General features: G+C 45.8%; 1 protein-coding gene across 2 annotated transcripts in view; it reads left to right on the plus strand.

The window, feature by feature from the left end:
- The window catches only part of SPTBN1 (spectrin beta, non-erythrocytic 1), a 209,611-nt gene that overhangs the window by 128,825 nt on the left and 62,684 nt on the right, over positions 1 to 18,102 (plus strand). For both annotated transcript variants that reach the window (XM_052647744.1, XM_052647745.1), the window contains exon 3: positions 12,939 to 13,090. In XM_052647744.1, coding sequence (XP_052503704.1) covers positions 12,939 to 13,090 — 152 coding nt within the window. The remainder of the gene's footprint in view (positions 1 to 12,938; positions 13,091 to 18,102) is intronic.

Below are 18,102 nucleotides of genomic sequence, written 5' to 3' on the forward strand. Positions count from 1 at the left end.
TTTTCCAAGGATAAAGAAATATAAATAAAAGATAAATATTAAAAAATAGGTTCTGTGGAAAGACACTTGCATTTAAGTTAAGCAACACTGTGCAACAGATTTAAGTTTCTAAGACAAAACAGCGAAAAAACTAATCTTCCTGTTTACGCCCTCTTTTTGTTACTTTTTTCAGTTTAAGAAATTAAGGTAAATGACCAGTTGTAAGCTAGCGAGATTCCACCAGATCCAGGGCATACCTGGTCCATTGTCTTCTATAAAACTGTACTTTAAAGCTTTGATGAGGGTTCCCATCAATGAGAAATAGATACTGATTAAAAAAAAAAAAAAAACTAGTTAACTGTCCTGCTCTCCTTTGATTAGAGTGAGGGCCTGTTCAGGGACACCCTCCGCCCAGCTGTTTGACTAGATCATTAGAGGGTTTGACTGTGAGGCCATCTCCTCCTCCAGTTTTTTTGTCCTTTATTAAAGCAAAGTACTGTACACTGTGTACTTACAGAATCTGCCCACCAAAACTGTACTATTTGGCTTTGTAAGAAATCTTGTGTGACCACTTATTCTCTGTGTGGGGTTGAGGAAAAAAAACCACAGAGGAAGTTAGCAGAATCGTTTAGTATTTGACCCTGTGAGTGATAATTTTCTCTTTTTCATTTTAACACCTTAAAAATAACTAAATGGTGGTTGAGCATGGGCATCAGTTATCTAGTGCTATGAATTCTTAAGGAATTGAAAATTGCTGGCAAGGTTTTTAAAATTGAAATGCAGTTGATGTAAAGTATTACCAGTTTCAGGTGTTCTACTCAATGATTTAATGTTTGCATATGTTAGGAAATGATCACCATAAGGTAAGAACTCAGGACTTTTAGGTGTTCTTTCCAATGTTTTCATAGCATTTACTCAGTAAATCGTTGCTCATTGGTTGATAGATTGACCCAAGATGGAAAAAAAAATGACCATAGACCTGTATGGCTGAATGTCAGATACTAGAGTGTAGACCATTTGCTGTTCTACGTGGAGTCAATTTCCAGCAAAATAGTTGGCTGAGTTAAATATATAATCGAAGATTGGGTCAGAATGTATCATTCAGTTATTGCTTCTTGGATGCATAATATACAGAAGAAGTGAAATTTGGGTTTGATGCATTATGATATCATGTAGAAAATAGTGCTAAGCTCTAAAATTATTTAGTGCAGTCCAGAGAGCAGCTTATCTTTATAGCATTATACGTTTTGTATTTTCATCTTGGCACAACTGCTGGTTACTTCTGAAATCCAAGTGTAGTTTGGCCGTCTTTCCCCAAACACACATGAAAGCTTGGGCTTATTTAACTTTGAAGTTTGGCACTGAAGTTGGGAGAGCCTTACTTAATTTATTATTCTGCCACTTCATCCCTGATAGTTTCTGCGGTGCATCACGGTTACTGGCAAGAAGGGGTTTAGGTGACTAATTTCTAATGCTCTTCAGGAAAGAAGCCAGTTTTAAAATTGGCCAGTTTTAAAATTTTGTTTCATTTATTTTTATATATAACTTCTCACTAAGTGAAACCTTGTCATCTTGTCATCATCATATAGATACAAGTGATAACAGGCATCACTGTGGCTTCTTTGTTTCAAAATGCCAGTTCTTTTTAGATTAAATGTACACAGCCTTCTTTGGAGGCCTTCCATGATAACTTAGATTTTTGTTACATGGGTGCTTCCATAGTCAATTCATTCAGAGATGATTATTTTAGTAAACACTGTTGTTGTTGTTGTCATTTAGGTGCTAAGTCATGTCTGACTCTTTTGGGGCCCCATGGACTGGAGCCCACCAGGCCTCTCTGTCCATGGGATTTCCTAGGCAAGAACACTGAGGTGGGTTGGCGTTTCCTTCTGCAGGGCATCTTCCTAACCCAGGGGTTGAACCTGCGTCTCCTGCACTGGGAGGTGGATTCCTTACCAGTGAGCCACCAGGGAAGCCCAGTGAACACTGTGCGTGCATGCTAAGTCACTTCAGTTGTGTCCAACTCTTTGCGACCCCATGGGCTGTAGCCCGCCGCTCCTCTGTCAGTGGGATTCTCCAGGCAAGAATACTGAAGTGGGTTGAAATGCCTTCCCCTTCCCTCCAGGGGATCTTCCCTATCCGGGTGTCAAACCCACGTCTCTTACATCTCCTGCATTGGCAGGCTGGTTCTTTACCATTAGTGCCATCTGGGTTTTCTTGTTGCCTCTGACAGTAAACACTATACTATTCATGAAAAGCAGACAGCTTTAGGGTGACTTTTAGGTCTTTGCTCCTTCCTTCTTGTTTGTGTGGTTTAAAACAAGAGTCTTTTGGATCTGAGCTTTTTGTCCTCAGTGAATTGCAGTTAATTTGGATATCCTCATTGTATAGACTAGCTATCAGGAACTGTACCGAGAGGCTGGAGTTGGTACAGTCATCTCGTTGGCAGCATCAGCCTCTCTGAAAACACCGAAGTAGTAAGTATCCTCTTGTATCTTGAGTATCTGACAATAATGTGACTCTAGTGTATGAAAGACATTTCTGTTTTACTCCCTGCACCATTGACCTGAAGAACTCTGAAAAACTACAGAAGATGGAAAAATCATCAAGAGCTAGGGCATGTGCTATTTGATTTCCAATGTACTGTCCAGAATAGCTCCCTTTTCTGCTCATTACATGAAAAAAGGTGCATAGCAAACTCCTCTCTTACCACAGGTACCTGAGAGTCCTGTAATACAAACTTCCCTTTAAGCCCTTGAAAATGAATTGCAGGAAAAGCCCTTGACAATGACTTGCAGAATTTTACCTTTACCTGTGAATTTGTGTGCCACATAGTAGTCTGGTTTAGAATATATTATTCACTTTTTCTTTAGTTGTTGTTTAGAAAAAGTAATACCACACAGACACACACCTTCATATATTGCAATTAAATTACCTTCATAAAGTCTTAAGTGTACGTATTATGTGTGCCCCTTAGAAAATTCTCTTCTAGTTAGTCTGTATTAATGTGAGCATTCTGCATAAAAGTTTATTAAGGATGTACCATCTTTTTAGATCCAAACCTGTTCCATCTTTTGAGCATATTACAAGTTACCCTCAGTTCACCATGACCTAATGTTTTGTAATCTCCCAGGAAGGACTGGGGAGGAGAGGTGATGATGAATAAAATGTCCTTCAGAGTAAGAATCGAGGGCCTGAGGGGTGTGTGTGTGTGTGCACATGGGCAGGGGGAGCGTGGAATCTGGGCCCAGCCTCCTGGCCCTTCCTCATCCTTTGAACAGGAAGTGAAGGTTCCTTGAGTTCCAGTGTGTGGTGCTCACCATGCCCTGTCTCTCCTGACAGCTGGGGTAGCGCTGTTAATCCTGTTGTGTGATGGTAACCAGATAAATACTCTTCAGCTGAGAGGGTCCCCCTCCTCCCCACCCTGCCCCTGCCTGACCTGTGGGCAGAGTCCTAGTAAAAGAACTTAAAAAAGAAAGCGCATGTGACCATAGCACATCAGCCCAGCTGCACGTCCTTGAAAGCAGAAGCTAGCAAATGGGATGTGGGACCAAGGATATTCTAAAAGATGTTTTAAACCTAGATTCGACAAACCTTTTCTGTGGAGGTCAGAGAGAAACTATGTTAGGCTTTGCCACCATGCAGGGTCTCTATCTTGTCTCCTCATCCTCCTTCAGTGACCCTTTCCAACCCTCAAAAGAATGAAAAAGCTCTCTAGCTCCCAGGCTGTACAGAAACAGACTCTAAGGCCAGAGTTTGCTAATGCCTGTTTTAAATTTTGGTCATGAAGAAACTGAGCCGAGATGGATGGCAGAGAGTTTTGTAACGTGTTTTCCACAAGCGTTGTGGGAGGGGATGTGAGGGGGAACTTCGGGATTCCTTTAGGTTCTGATCCTGGGTGTGCCTTTGCTAGCCGGATGCCCTCAACAGAATCCCCAGAACTTTTCTGGGCCTTGTCTAGTCATAACTGGCAGCTTATAATAAACAAGGTACTGCTGCAGCGCCCTCACCCTCTTGATTTCCCTGGCTGCAGTTTCAGGCTGGTTCCTGCTGGCCTGACCCACAGAGATGGAGAGTAGCAGAGCCAGTGGGATGGATTTCTGTCTGTGAAGGTGTTTTGAAGCATGCCACAAATTTTCTAGGCAGGTTGAGCAGATGATTTCTGAATATTTCTTCCTGAGGTTGTGTCTCTGTGTTTCAAGGCACTCACTCATCCCTTCTGGTTTGGTGGTGTTCACCCTGGTTCTCATCTCAGGGGAGTCAGTGCTACTGTTCTGCCTTGGTTTTCAGAGTTGGCCCCTGCCATCACCTCTGGCTCCTTCACAGCCTTTGCATTGGTATTTGTGACTCTAAGGGGCTCACCTTGGGGTGATACTCATGGCAGGGTGGGAGCCCTGGAACAGGGCCTGCTTTCTCAGTTCATCACTGCAGCCTCCTCCAGAGCTCCCCGCTGTGTGCCTTGGTTTCCACCCTGGCAGAGCCGGGCTATGCTGCTCACAGGAAAGAGCCTCAGGAAGCTGCAAGCCTTGCTCCCTGACATAAACTGTAGGTGCTGGGTTATGGGGAGTTCATGGTTGTTTTATAGTCTGCACATCAGAGTGTTAAGTGTTAGCAGAGAATTTCATATTTACTACACATGGATTTAGAACAGATGTTTACATGTGTTTTGTCCATGAAGCTGGTTAAACTGTTAGGAAAGTATTTTAACTCAAGTTCTATTTATATACAAATCGGCAAACATAAATTAAAGGCCCCCAGACTAATCCGTCACAGGGCCTTCAGTCAAAAGATTAGTTTCCTTCCTTTTGCTGCCTCAAGATAACAGTTTGATTCTCTATTATCAAGTCAGCCAGTTGCCTGTTTCCGGTTTCCTGCTCTGTGTATTTTGCATGTCACTCTTGGGAAATGATTTATTTATTTTTTCAAGCCAAGGCACATATGGGGCCTCCACCCTACTGTATTCTTTTGTTTTGAGTTAGAATTCTTTAAAAAGAAAAAAAAAAAACTCAAGAATTGGGCTTTAATGGATAAATTGTTGAAATTAGTAAAAATTAAGTCTTGTGACTTTTGGCTTGTTTGGGTCACGTTGAAATAGTGTTATAATTATACCTTTCTGTGTTTTTGCAGCTTCGCTCTTATTGTATGGGCATGTGGTGGCAATTGTCCCCAAACAAAGCAGAAACAAACATAATTCTGTGAAACTACTTTTTAGATTAGCTTTTGGACGCCTTCTTATCTGAAAGACAATATCACAAAATTGCATTTTTATCATTTATCAGACCCCGAAGAACAGTTGCAGTTCAGTTTTCTTTGTGAACAGTTGGAACCAGCAGCGGAAGCCACAAGACTTAACTTGGGAGCTTATTTGTTGGGCACTGGATGTTCAGCAAACGTTTATTGTGCATCCTCTCCGGCCCCCCCCCCCCCCCCCCCCCCCGCCGCCTAGTCTCCAGGCACTTGCGAAGGCTCTGGATGCAGTTACAGACTAATTAAGGAGATAGGGCAAAGGGTACATAATAAACAGAGGAGAGAGACAGAGACTTTATCCCATCAAGTACATTCTTCTTGGAAGAACTAATCTTGGCCTGGGTCTTAAAAGAAGTACTCCAGGTTAAGAGAATGGTGTAAGCAAAGGTGGAGGAAAGGAATGCGCAAAGTGAGTGTTGAGAACATGATGAGTAAGGATCTTTTGGGTTGGATTTGAGCAGGGAGATGGGTGGGTATTGGGAAGGATCCCAGAGAAAGCAGGTGTCCTGCCAGAGGCTGTTTAGGACCCTTGAATGCCAGGCTCAGATTGGACTGTCTTGTAGATGGCTGGGGGACACTGAAGGTGCTGGTGCAGTGGTGTGCCTTTGAAATACCACTGTTTGGAGGAGACAATTCTGGATGTTTAAGAAGGATAGTAAAGGCAAGGGATTTCAGTAACTGTTGGATGATGGAGCCTGAACCCATCCTTACTATAGTGGGTTTTACCTTTCAAACACCCAAAAAATACATTGCTGAGGTCATCCTCATGGCGGCTATACTGCTTTGTAATATTTTTTGTTATTTTTTAACTTTCCATGTAGTTTCCCCAGCTAGGCTTTCAGTTCATCAAGGGCAAGTCTTAGAGAATTCTGCATGAAGTATGCACCTTGTAAATACTGGAGCTTATTAATACTCTCCATTTCAGATGAGTCCTTACTCAGCTTGCTGTACAGTATTGTTGATTTAAGTAGCTACCTGCGGGATGTATTCATGGAATGATTGTCTTGTCTCCTTTTGATTTCTGCTTCCATTCTGTACCTCATTTCCTTCTCTGAACCCAAGTCTATACCTAACTTGACTGTGTGTTTATATGGAGAAAAATTACATGGTTGCCAACTCTTGCTTAAGATAGGTGACTATCTTAGCACACCTGAGGAAGATGCTGATAGAAAGCACTGGGTTACACCAACAGGTTCTGACTGTTTGAAAAGTAGAAGAAAGATTTTCCCTCTTTCAGTCAGGTATAAATTCAGTCATTGAGAGAATAATAAATGGAGTCATTTGTCAGTCCTTGTTTCTGTGTTTCCCTTCTTTTTCCATCCAGAGATGGTTTCATGCCTCCAGGCCTTTCTTCATCCCTGGCTGCCATCCGTCCCATTCCATAGCTGGAGCTGAAGCATATGGTGAATATGGTTATGTTTAGCTTTCTGTACAGAGGGTGTTGTGGAAAGATACTGTACAATCATTTCCATAACACAATGCCCTTCTGTTCATCAAAGCTATTTCTATAACCTGTAGCTTAACTCTTGCTAACACAGTGTTCATTTTTCCAGTTAGAGTCAGTTCTCCAGAGTAAGTTAGTTTTAAAAAGTGTTCCAGCGTCCAATACTGATAATAGTTATTCCTTAAAAAGAAAGTCAGTTTTGTGCTTCTAGAAGGGGATGATGAAGAGTATATTCACAGCCCTTTGGTTGAAATTAAGCAAGTATGTTTCTCTGTTCTACATATCTCATCCTCTTTCTGTGGGACGTCTTCTGAAAATTTCAGATTAGGCTATAGTCCATGGGGTCACAAAGAGTTGGACACGACTAAGCAGCTAAGCACGTACACAGCCACACACACATACACATCAAAAACAAAAGACGTGAGTCTAGATACTCGGAGGAAAAGATCCTAATCCTTCTTAACCTAAACAGTGGAAGAGATAGAATGACACCTAAGGACACCCAGTACAGTCAGTGTCGCTGGTGGCTGGTGACACTGAACAGCCCACCATCCCCCAAGCCTTGGGCTTTGCTGGAGAGCACGCTGGTGTCCCACGTCCCTGACCAAGTTAGTCTTCTGAGTTAGTGAGCTTTGAGAAAGTGTAAATTATTGTTCAGTGGCATGATAGTGTCATCTTGTAAAATTCTATTTTCAGGAAAGAGCGCCATGCTAGAAAGTCACATGTAATTCACCCCTTCCAATCAGAGGCCAATGCAGATGTTGCTACTCACTCAAGGTTGGGTTTCTTATTTGCTTCCCAGTGGTCCTCACTGACCTGGTGGTTGGCTAGTTCATGTCTGAGCCTGTGGAGCTAACAAGACTTAGCTGGTTGGATCTTCGGGTTTGGAACTGCTTTTCAGTTCTAGGTTCTCAGGGTTCCATGGTAGAATGTGTGGTCCTGGCAAACTTACTTTTGAGAGCAGCCTTACGAGTCCTTTCTGACTGCCAACCCCTGCACCTACACACTGACCACCTCACCAGACTCTTTTTCTCCCTCAGAGGGCTAGGGCTTCATTTTGCCCTTTCCTCATGTGGTTCCCCACTTTTCTTGTATCTGAGGGTTGCACCTGATATGTTTGTTGCCGTTTAGTCACTCTTTTGTGACCCCATGGACTGTAGCCAGCTAGACTCCTGTCCATGGGATTCTCCAAGGCAAGAATACTGGAGTGGGTTGTCGTGCCCTCCTCCAGGGGATCTTCCCCACCCAGGGATCAAAGATCCCCACTTTAATGCTTCTGGACTGCTGGTGCTGTGGCTGCTTCAAGTCTGAACTTGTATTGGTAGGTGTGTGGTGATATTTAGGTTGCCAAGAGATGGTCAAGTCTTCAGGTGCCATCTTGAGTTTCAATCTGTGCACCACATTGTGACTGTCATGCAAAAAGGGATCAGTGAGGAGTGTTCAGACCTGAAGGCTTTTACGTGAAGGAGTGAGGAGATCTATTTTCCATAGCCTCAGAGGTGGAGCAGGCGTCCTCGGCAGGCCACAGAGCCATCTAGTCTTGATGAAGACAGCACCCCAACAGTTGGAGCTGCTCAGTGATGGAGTGGACCCTTTAACAAAGTATAAACTTGGATTACGATGGTGAGATTAGGGTGATTCATGGTATTACCATTGAAACGTGTTTTTTTAATGTTGTGGTAGAGGCATCATTGCATAGTGATTGAGAACTGGGCTTTGGAGCCAGACTGCCTTGGAGAGTTAATAGGTCCCGCGTCATGGAATAGTTAGGGGAGTAAAGCACACATATCGGTACCAGGGATACGGTAAGTATGTGGTGAATGGTATTGTTATTTTAAAGAGAAAGAACAAGTTTTCTTTCTGTACAACTATTAGCCTCCTGCTCTACTGTATACACACAGTTCCCCCTTTAAAAAAATTTTTTTTAATAGCTGGTCCAGGTGCAGTAGAAGGGAGTTTTTGCTTTTGAAATAAAGTTGACTCAGGGACTGCCCCGATGTTCCAGGACTTTGCCTTCCAATGCAGGGGGTGCGGGTTTGATCCCTGGCCAATTAAAAAATAAAACAGAAGCAATACTCTAACAAATTCAGTAAAGACTTAAAGGAAGAAAAGAAAGTTGATTCAGATGACCTGCAAGGCCTTGTTCTACCCTGAGATATGATTCCATGATCCTTGGTAAGTTACTTGAATGGTTGGAATTGTTGAACAGGCTACTTTGCTGGGAAAGGGAGAGGGTGAGAGAAAAGTGTAAGAGTTAGAACATGCCAGGCACTTTGATGTCCTCTCATTGAATGCCAGAACCACCTTTAGGTTAGTCCCTCTGTGTAAGCATAAGGCCAGAGGTGAAGGGCAAGCATAGCTGAAATACATTCACAGGGAGCAGTTATGGGGTACCTGTTCCTTGCAGACACCACTGCTGAGTTTGGGGCAGAGATGGATGGGAATTTGCCACAATGTCAGGCTCCTCAGGGTGAATTCTTAGGCGGAGATATAGGCATGATTTGGATTAACAGCAGTATGTGGCCTTGAAAGGGCAAAGAAGGGTGCAGATGGCAGAGCGGACAGAAATGCCCATGTTACACTGACCGCCACTAAGCCCACTGTCTGTCCTACCCTGCCAGAAAGTGGCAGCTCTTTGTGGAATTGAATGAGCCTGAGGGCAGGGAGTTCTGTTGCCATCAGCCAACAGGCACACCATCCAGGTCAAAAAGCCTTGGACGTGGGCAGAGGGAGTAATAAATGAATACCCCAGCTGGGGTATCTTAATGTCACCTTCAGTTGGTGTAAGCCCAGAGGTCTAAACCAGGATTTCCCAACCCAGCTCAGGCACCGCTGTCATTTGGGGCTGGATAGTTCCTTGTTGCAGGGTCTGCCGTGTGCCCTGGAGGATGTTTAACAGCATCTCTTACCTTCCACCCACTCGATTCCCGACATCACCTGATGTGCTCTGAGGAGCAGAGTGGCCCCCAGTTGAGAACCACTGGTCTAAATAAGCAGATCAAGTGGAGCTTATAAGGGCTCCCTTTTCCAGAGCTGCTCCTACTTGTAGAACTAGAAGTAGGCGCTCCTTTTCTCTGGTGCTCCAGCTGCCTCCTTACTTAGCTCAGGCCCAGCGAAAGCAGTTTGAAGTGGGGAACATGCCTCAACTGTCTTCCATTGTCTGCCTCTAGGGCCCCCAGCTCCTCCTTGGGCAGGCGTCTGGCCAGATCTGCCCCGGCCTTGCTGGGTTGGGAGTGCAGGGGTGATGTCATTGTGCCTTCCTGGGAAGGGCAGAACAAAGGATGGAGTCCCCAAAGACAGGAGGCCTCATCCTCAGCTGGCCTGCTGGGGAGATTTTTTCCCCCCTCCCTTTCCCTCCTTCCGGCTTCAGAAGTGTTTGTTTTTCACCAAGTACTCCATTGTAAGAGGACACGCTAAGCCAGCCCGGCTCTGTGTCTCTCGGCTGAGCCCATTTCCTTCCCCTCATGTGTCGTAAGGGCATTGGTTCTGGACCAGTCCCTGGATGGAATCTTCCATGCCTTTTCCAGTGAGTGGTACGAGCCTGAGGAACTTGAACCCTCTGGTTTTTCTAGCATGCTCACGCCACGCAGAGCTTGCTCTTGAGGCTGGAGGCAGAGGAGAGAGCGAGATGTGGGAGAGAGGGCTGGAGAGCAAGTTCTCCTTCTTTTTGTTTAGATTTGGTCTTGAACTGATCTTTCTCCTCTTCTTTTCCCACTTCTTCCTGGAGGTCCTGAGGACCACAGCCACCCTGGAGAGCCTTCCCCTCACAGAGCCTCACCCTCTTCTCTTTCCCCTCAGCTCCCTCTGTTCCATCCCCCTGTGACCTCATTGTTTGCATCTTCCCAAGGACGAGAGTTGGGCTTGGGCTCTGACTCCTCAGGACAGGGTGCTGTAGGGATGGTTGACTGTCTCTGGGAGGAGATCCTTGGAGTCTCCTCATAAAGGAACCTCTTCATTCAGAACCTGAAAGAAGCTGGAGGTGTTTCTATAAGGTGAGGTTCACCCGAAGGAGTGACAGTTGGCTGGGGACACATGTGGTATTGTTTATTTAGGAATAACTTTATTCAAGCAGTTTTTCATTTCCATCTTGTTCCCATGAGAGGCTGGGTGTGGTAGTAGAACCCCAGACCCTTTAATTACAGCCTAGGATACCATCAAGAGCTTTATTAAAGACATTTCCAACCATGTAGCACATAAAAGATATATAATTTAGAAAGAAATTAGCTGACCCTGAACACCTCTGAACCACAAGTCACTCTCCATCTGTGGCATGCCCCTAGGGGAAGCCTCATGTGTCTGTGTGCTCTGCTCTGGACCTACTCTTGCAGAACAGCCAACCTAAGGCCAAAAACTGCAGCTCCCATGTCTCTATTGTAAAGATACCAGCCATCAGGATGATTATGTGATTAATAATGCATGGGGCTTTTCTCTGCCACCGATCATGATGTTACTGGCGCAGCTCCTTTTTCACTCTCCACTCTGGTCCTCACTGCCTTTTTCCTTGTTCCCTCAGTCCTGCCCTCTTTGATCTTTTGTCTGTTTTCAGTAGGCCTTTGTCATGGGGGAAGGCCCTCTTTTCCTCTGGTGGGCTGTTCTCTCAGGGAGGTTGGGGCCAGGCGAGCTGTTGGCTGTGCAGGTGGGCAGCTGTCTTGGAAGGTGCCCCGATGGCCTCACCTGCCTGGTTGGCAGCAATAAAGGCTCATCTCTTGTCTCTGTCTCAGATGGTAAAGAATAGGCCTGCAGTGCAAAAGACCCAGGCTTAATCCCTCGGTCAGGAAGATCCCCTGGAGAAGGAAATGGCAACCCACGCCAGTATTCTTGCCTGGAGAATCCCGTGGACAGAGGAACCTGGTGGGCCATAGTCCATAGGGTCGCAAAGAGTTGGACACGACTGAGTGATTCACATAGACTTGTCTCTGTCTAGCTTCCTCCCTGTGATGGTTGGAGGCCTTAGCAGAACCTTCCAGGCAGATATTCCCAGGGCCCCCTGGCCATCCTGGGAACCCAGAACACCCAGGCCGCCAAGTACACACCTCATCAGCAAGGCTGCTTTTCACTTGTCACTCAGTGGTGCAGAAATACATAAAACGTTGCTGTGGTCTCCTCCCTTTCTTGTAGTTTTTTTTTGGTGGGCTTGGGCCTCACACGAGAAAGAGGAAGTCTTGGGTCCTTTCAGGACAAATTCATGCTGATGGCGGTGGGGTGAGTATGTGATTAAAGGATAGCTTGGTAGAGAACAGTTGGAGTTTGAGTTGGTGGGCCCGGGCACACTCTGTGGCTCTCTGCTGAGCTTGGTAGAGTACAGTCAAGGAGTTTGAATTGGTGACCTGGGCACACTCTGTAGCTCTCTGTTGAAGATCTGTAATGGCCTGCATTTAAAACACTCTGCAGAGCAAAGAGATGGAAAGCCTGTTTGTATGGGGTGTGAAGGGCCTGTTCTAGGCAGTTGGGTCTAGAGTTTCTGGCTTTGGCTTGGACAGACTGGTCGCTGAGGCTTGAAAAGCTTAATCCTATTTCCTTCATGATTTAGATGTACAACCACCCCACTTTAGACCATAAACCAGCAGTGGCCTTTTCCACGAACACTCGAAGCTTGGAAATGATGGTCGTCCACTCACTCTACGGAAGGGGACACTGAGCCCAGGGTCTCAGCACATATTTGACAAAGTCTCCTCAGGCCCATGCCCTGCTCTCCCCAGGCTCAGCCAGCGCTCCTGGTACTCTGCCACATTGCCCACCATTTTCTCTGTTGTTCACTGAACATCCAGCTAAGCAGGTGAAAGGGTCATAGCAGATCAAGGTCACGGGTGAGTTTGTCTTGTCTGGTGATGCCTGATCCCTTGTACATGAGGGATGCAGTTGCTAGCCGTCTGCTGAGCCTTTCTGCCCCATGTCCTTCGGCACACCATGCGCTTCTCCTACGCTTGCCTTTGGAGGAGTGACCACCGTGACACACACGTTAGAAACTTCACCAGCCAAGTATTGTGCTATCGGGCAGGACTGCCCACCGTGGCCTTCCATATCCTGCTGCCTCCTCAGCAGAGAGGGGGGAAAATGAAGTGCGTGCAAGCGAAGGATGCTCTGCTGGCGGTTATGCTCAGGCGCTCAGACAGTTGAGGGCTGTCCAGTTCTTCTGTTCCCGAGTTGTTGACTTTGAGGTTCATTACGGTTGAGCTTTGCTCTTCTTCCTTTGGCGGGTATCTTCTGCCCCTCAGCCACCACCCCCAGGCTGTGTTTGGTGGTAAAGCAAGTTCTCCTCTGCTTACAGATGAACGTGAAGCTGTGCAAAAGAAGACCTTCACCAAGTGGGTCAACTCCCACCTTGCCCGGGTGTCCTGCCGGATCACAGATCTGTACACTGACCTTCGGGATGGACGGATGCTCATCAAGCTACTGGAGGTCCTCTCTGGAGAGAGGCTGGTAAGGGGGGATGGGGGGTGGTGGCTGTGAAGTGTCCTGTACCATAGGTGGAGAAATGTTTTTGAAAAATCAAGTCTGGGCTTGTCTCTTGTGGATTTATGCGGTTAATGACTGATACTTGTGAGGCGCAGAGGCTTGATGAGTGTGATGAGCACAGTGGGGAAAGCTCCAGGGTAGTGTTCTGAATCTGGATGATTTTCTTGGACTGTAATGAAGTGGCCTCGTTCTGGATATTGGCAAAGTTACTGTCTTTGGTCAGAAAGATCCTGCCTGGTGTCCCCTGTTAAACAGCATGATGCTGGAAATTTAAGGACCAGTCTTAGGCGCTGGCTTCCGGGATGAATCTGTATCCCTTGAGATCATGGAATAATTCTGAACGTGTGTCTTAGTGATTCTCTGGAAAATCTGAGATGCCATTTTAAGGTAGCAGGAACTGAGTTCAGTAGTCTCTGGTGTTTTTTTGTTTCTTCCACGCATACTTTTTATTCTGGGCTGGAGGGAGAGGCTGATGTTTTGTCTCCTTGGAAACGTGGAGCTTCTGATGAACTCACTCAGCCTTTTTGGACAGAGGAGTTGTCAGCCTATTGTGAAAATGTTCTCCCCATTCTGTTTCCCCAGAGCTCCCACCACTGTCTCCGATGTGACTTTTGTTTGTGAACCTTAGACCCAAGAATCTTAATGCAGTCACTGTAACTGGCCCAACAGGTTTTGTCTGGCATCGGTGTAGAGATGGATGCCGTCTTCTACCAGAGCATAGACAGTTCCATAGGTGGCGGTGGGGCCAAGCCAAAGGCTGACGCCCAGGGATCAAGCCCACATCTGCAGTGACATCACCAGGAAAATATGATGCTGGTGGTTGGCAGGGCTGCCAGAAAGCCTTATTTTTAACTTGATCTCCACCCTGCAACTTGACAGCCGCAGTGGGTCTGTATGCAGGCCAACCCACACACCTCTAACCATAGGCAGAGGTTGTCCCCTGTCCTAACATTATCCCACAGACAGAATTGCCTCTTTGAGCCCGGGTAGTAATGGTCAGGTTTCTGTCTCCCGACCCCTCCGTTCAGGAACAGGGTCCCCAAAAGAGAGCGAAGCCCCGTCTCTTCTCCAGCACCTCTGGTCCACGTTCTTTGTTCCTGAGCATGCACGTCTTGCTGCCTCATTTTCTTTAAGAGGTTATGGGTCAAACTGGACAAGCCAGACAGACAAAGGAGGCTCCTGCTTCCATGGCCGTGATGCCTCCTTGAAAGCAGTCTGTGAGGTGGGAGTGGGGGCAGTGGGTTCACACAGGGAGGGCTGGTCATTTAGTGCATTTTGGTTTGTTTTTTTGACAGTCTAGACCAGAAATATTGTGATATGTACCTTTAAATATAATTTTTGTAACCAGACTTTCTCACCAACACTACCCCCTCCCCCTATTTTTCCCTCTTAACGTTTAACCGAGTGTAATTGTCTGTTGATTTGGGGTGGGGGGAATGATGTTTTGAAAGCAGCTAAAAAAATCATTAAAGGTTATGTGAAAATTAGTTTGAACATTTATTTTTGTCCCAGTACGGTCTCATGGGGAGCAAATGGTTCACCCTGGAAGGCCTGTAGTTCTTTTATACCAAAAAGATTGTTGTCTGTGATAATGTCCACATAATAAATGGGGTCAAGCCCACTGCCCTTCATTCTGAACAGGGCAACAAAAATATGAGAAGAAAAAAGCAGCCAACAAAGCATAATTCTTGGTTGTTTGTAGAAACCTCCCACTCCTGTCTTTATTTGCTGCCAGCAGGATATATATTTTCTTTTTTTTCTTTTGCAGTGACCTAGAGGCCTGGGAGAGCAGGGGTGAAGGAACACAAGGGGGCTGCTGTCTGCGTCCCCTCAGGCAGTCAGGGGCAGATGTTGTCTTCAGCAGTGCCTTGCCACTTCGTAAAACCCCAAGTGCCTTGGCTTGTTTTACTGTCCATTCCTCCCAGCCAACTCTGACTGTCGGTTGGGGAGTCTGATCAGTCTTCTTATTCCAAAAGTGAGGATACCACGGGGAGTTCCCTGGTGGTCCAGGTGGCAGGACTCTGAGCTCTCACTAACGAGAGCCCTGGTTCCATCCCTGGTCAGGGAGCTGAGATCCTACAGATTGTACCACAAGGCCAAAAAAAAAGAAGAATGTTAAAAAAAATTAAAAGTCAGGACACCATAGATAGGCTTTCCTAGTGGCTCAGGTGACACAGAATCTGCCAGCATGCAGGAGACCCAGGTTTGATCCCTTGGTTGGGGAGATCTTCTGGAGAAGGGCATGGCAACCCTCTCCAGTTTTCTTGCCAAGAGAAGTCCATGGATAGAGGATCCTGGCAGGCTACAGTCCATGGGATCAGGAAAGAGTCAGACATGACTGAGTGACTAACACCATTGAAAGAGCAAGCTACAGCTCTTATTCATTTGTACTGGAGATTTTTGGCTCTTTTGGCCCTGTGGCTTATCTGATTCATGGAGTCTTCTGGAAAAGACACAGACCACACTCTGCTGTTGGCCACAGATGCTGCCAGGGACTTGCATGAGAGATGCTCCCCAAGGAAGAGAAGATTCATCTGTGAGGGCTTGTCCCAAACGATTCTTGAATCTTCAGATTCCAAAATGAGCGCTATTGCTAGAACTTCCAGGCCTAGGTAAATTAATGTCCACAGATAAATGTGTGTCAGCAGATAACATTCAGTCAGCTCTGGGCTTTCTGCACCACTGATCCAAATCCCTGGGCTACACAAACATTTGCAGTCCACCTGCAGCTGTGTCTCCGGCGGCATTTCAGCACAAGCACGCACCACCAACTTGGCAGCATGTAGGAGATAGATGTTTGAGGGACTGGAGTATCTAAATTTATTTTATTAGCAGATTCTTGGAGCCAGCTCATCCTTCTTCACAGAGGAGGAAGTTTTTCTGGATTTTTTTACTGCGCAAAGTTCAAAAAAACAGATTCACTTAATGACCCCACCCTGCATTTTGACTTAATAAAATCTGGACTAGATACGAGCAGGTTTGGGGTTCGATGTTGGAGTTATTGACATGAGAAGGCAGGAATCTCCCCCACCCACCCCTAGTCCTGACTTGGGTTGGCTCCATGTTGCTGTCTTTGCCCCAAGGTGTGCTAGCTCATGGAGAAGTGAGGAATCTCTGAGGCTGAGCCCGGAAGCTGCTGCAGACTGGAATTGGGTTGATGACAAAACCATTCCTTTCCAGTGTGTTACTCTGAAATTACCGTGGACTATAACTTCATAAATATCTGACTTTAAAGTTCCATAAAGATTACAGACCACCCCTTACATATATACAATGAATATTACTTATCCCATTATAAAGGATGAAATAATGCCGTTTGCAGCAACATGGATGGACCCGGAGAGTGTCATACTGAGTGAAGTGAGTCAGACAGAAAAGTAGAAATATTGTATGACATCCCTTATTTAAGGAATCTAAAAGGAAATGGTACAAATGAACTTACAAAATAGAAAGAGACTCACAGACTTAGAAAACGAACTTATGGTTGTCAGGGAGAAGGGACAGTTAGGGAGTTTGGGATGGACATGTACACACTGCTGTATTCTAAATGGATAGCCAACAAGGACCTACTGTATAGCACATGGAACTCTGCTCAGTGTTATGTGGCAGCCTGGATGGGAGGGGTGTTTGGGGGAGAATGGATACATGGATAGGTATGGCTGAGTCCCTTCACTGTTCACCTGAAACTATCACAGCATTGTTTATCAGCTGTACCCTAATGCAAAACAAAAAGTTAAAATATAAAGAAGGCCCCCCAAAAAGAAGATAGACTGCCTTTGACTTTGGGGTCGACTGACCAGATAGACGTGGTGAGCACAGAACCTGTGCTGGTCACTTGGTCATTAGTTGCAGGTCCCAAAGCCAGATTAGAAATGGGACTTGAAGGGTTAGGGTTCCGTGACCCACTGATATTTGGAAGGAGTGAGGCCTCTGGACTTTGGGACTGAAGTAGAGCCCACAGGTCCTCATCCAAGTTAGAAGCTGGCCTGTGCCCCCTTCCCTCTGTGGGCCTCAGCGTGAAGAATGGTTCTGTGTGAGATGGTTTCCTGCCTTGCTCCTGCCAGACTGAGCCCTCTCCTCTGATCGAGAGGACAAGGTTTTCTGAACACCTCTACTCTCCCCCAGCTCCCACCGTTACCAATAACAGGTATCACTGATTTCTGCTTGCCTGTTGTTTTCCTAGTATTCTGTCTTCTTATTCTGTTAATCAATCTCAAACAAAAACAGGATTTTTTTTTTAAACCACCGTTAATTCCAAAACAGGCTGAACTAGGTGGAGAAGATAGACTTACCATGAGATTTACTAAGCCTTAAATAAATCCCATGTTGAACTACCCTGAGTGCATTTTATATAAAACCTTTGTTAGGAGAACCGTGCTGGCATGTATTGTTGCAGAGATAGGATTTTATGGACTGGCCACAGAACCTGCCTGTTTTTTATATCTCTTCTGAGGGAGAATTTGCTTTTGTTCTAAACAACCAGCCAGAGAAGAATGTCCCTGTTAAATTCAGGTCTAATTGCACAGATACGAAAAATGAATAAATAGTTACAGGTAATAATAATACCATGTGATAAAAAGGTGAATGAATGGCCCCAAAGCACTAGAGTTCAGAAGAGGAAGTGGGCCTTCTGGATGGAGTGTCAAGAAACCCTACCTGGTGGATGGGGTTGCAACTGGATTCAAGAGGACAGGCTCAGGTGAGGATGGCCGTAGAATAGAGGGGTTGTGTGTCAGCGTGAGGAAGAGTGAAGAGAGCACTTGGGGTGGCCATCAGGAGGAAACTGGTGTAGGAAGAGCATCCTGGCTAACTTGGAGTTTGCTTTCAGAAGTGATGACAGTCAGTCACTTTCAGTGTTTGCTGTCACACAGATAATCTGTTCAATTCTCACAGTCTGATGAAGTGGACTTTAGAGAAGCAGTATCGCCACTGAGGAATATAACTTAGATTCCAGCCACTCTCCTGTATTTTAGGCC

This window comes from Budorcas taxicolor, chromosome 11 (genome assembly GCF_023091745.1).
Source record: "Budorcas taxicolor isolate Tak-1 chromosome 11, Takin1.1, whole genome shotgun sequence".
Classification (NCBI taxonomy): Eukaryota; Metazoa; Chordata; class Mammalia; order Artiodactyla; family Bovidae; genus Budorcas; species Budorcas taxicolor.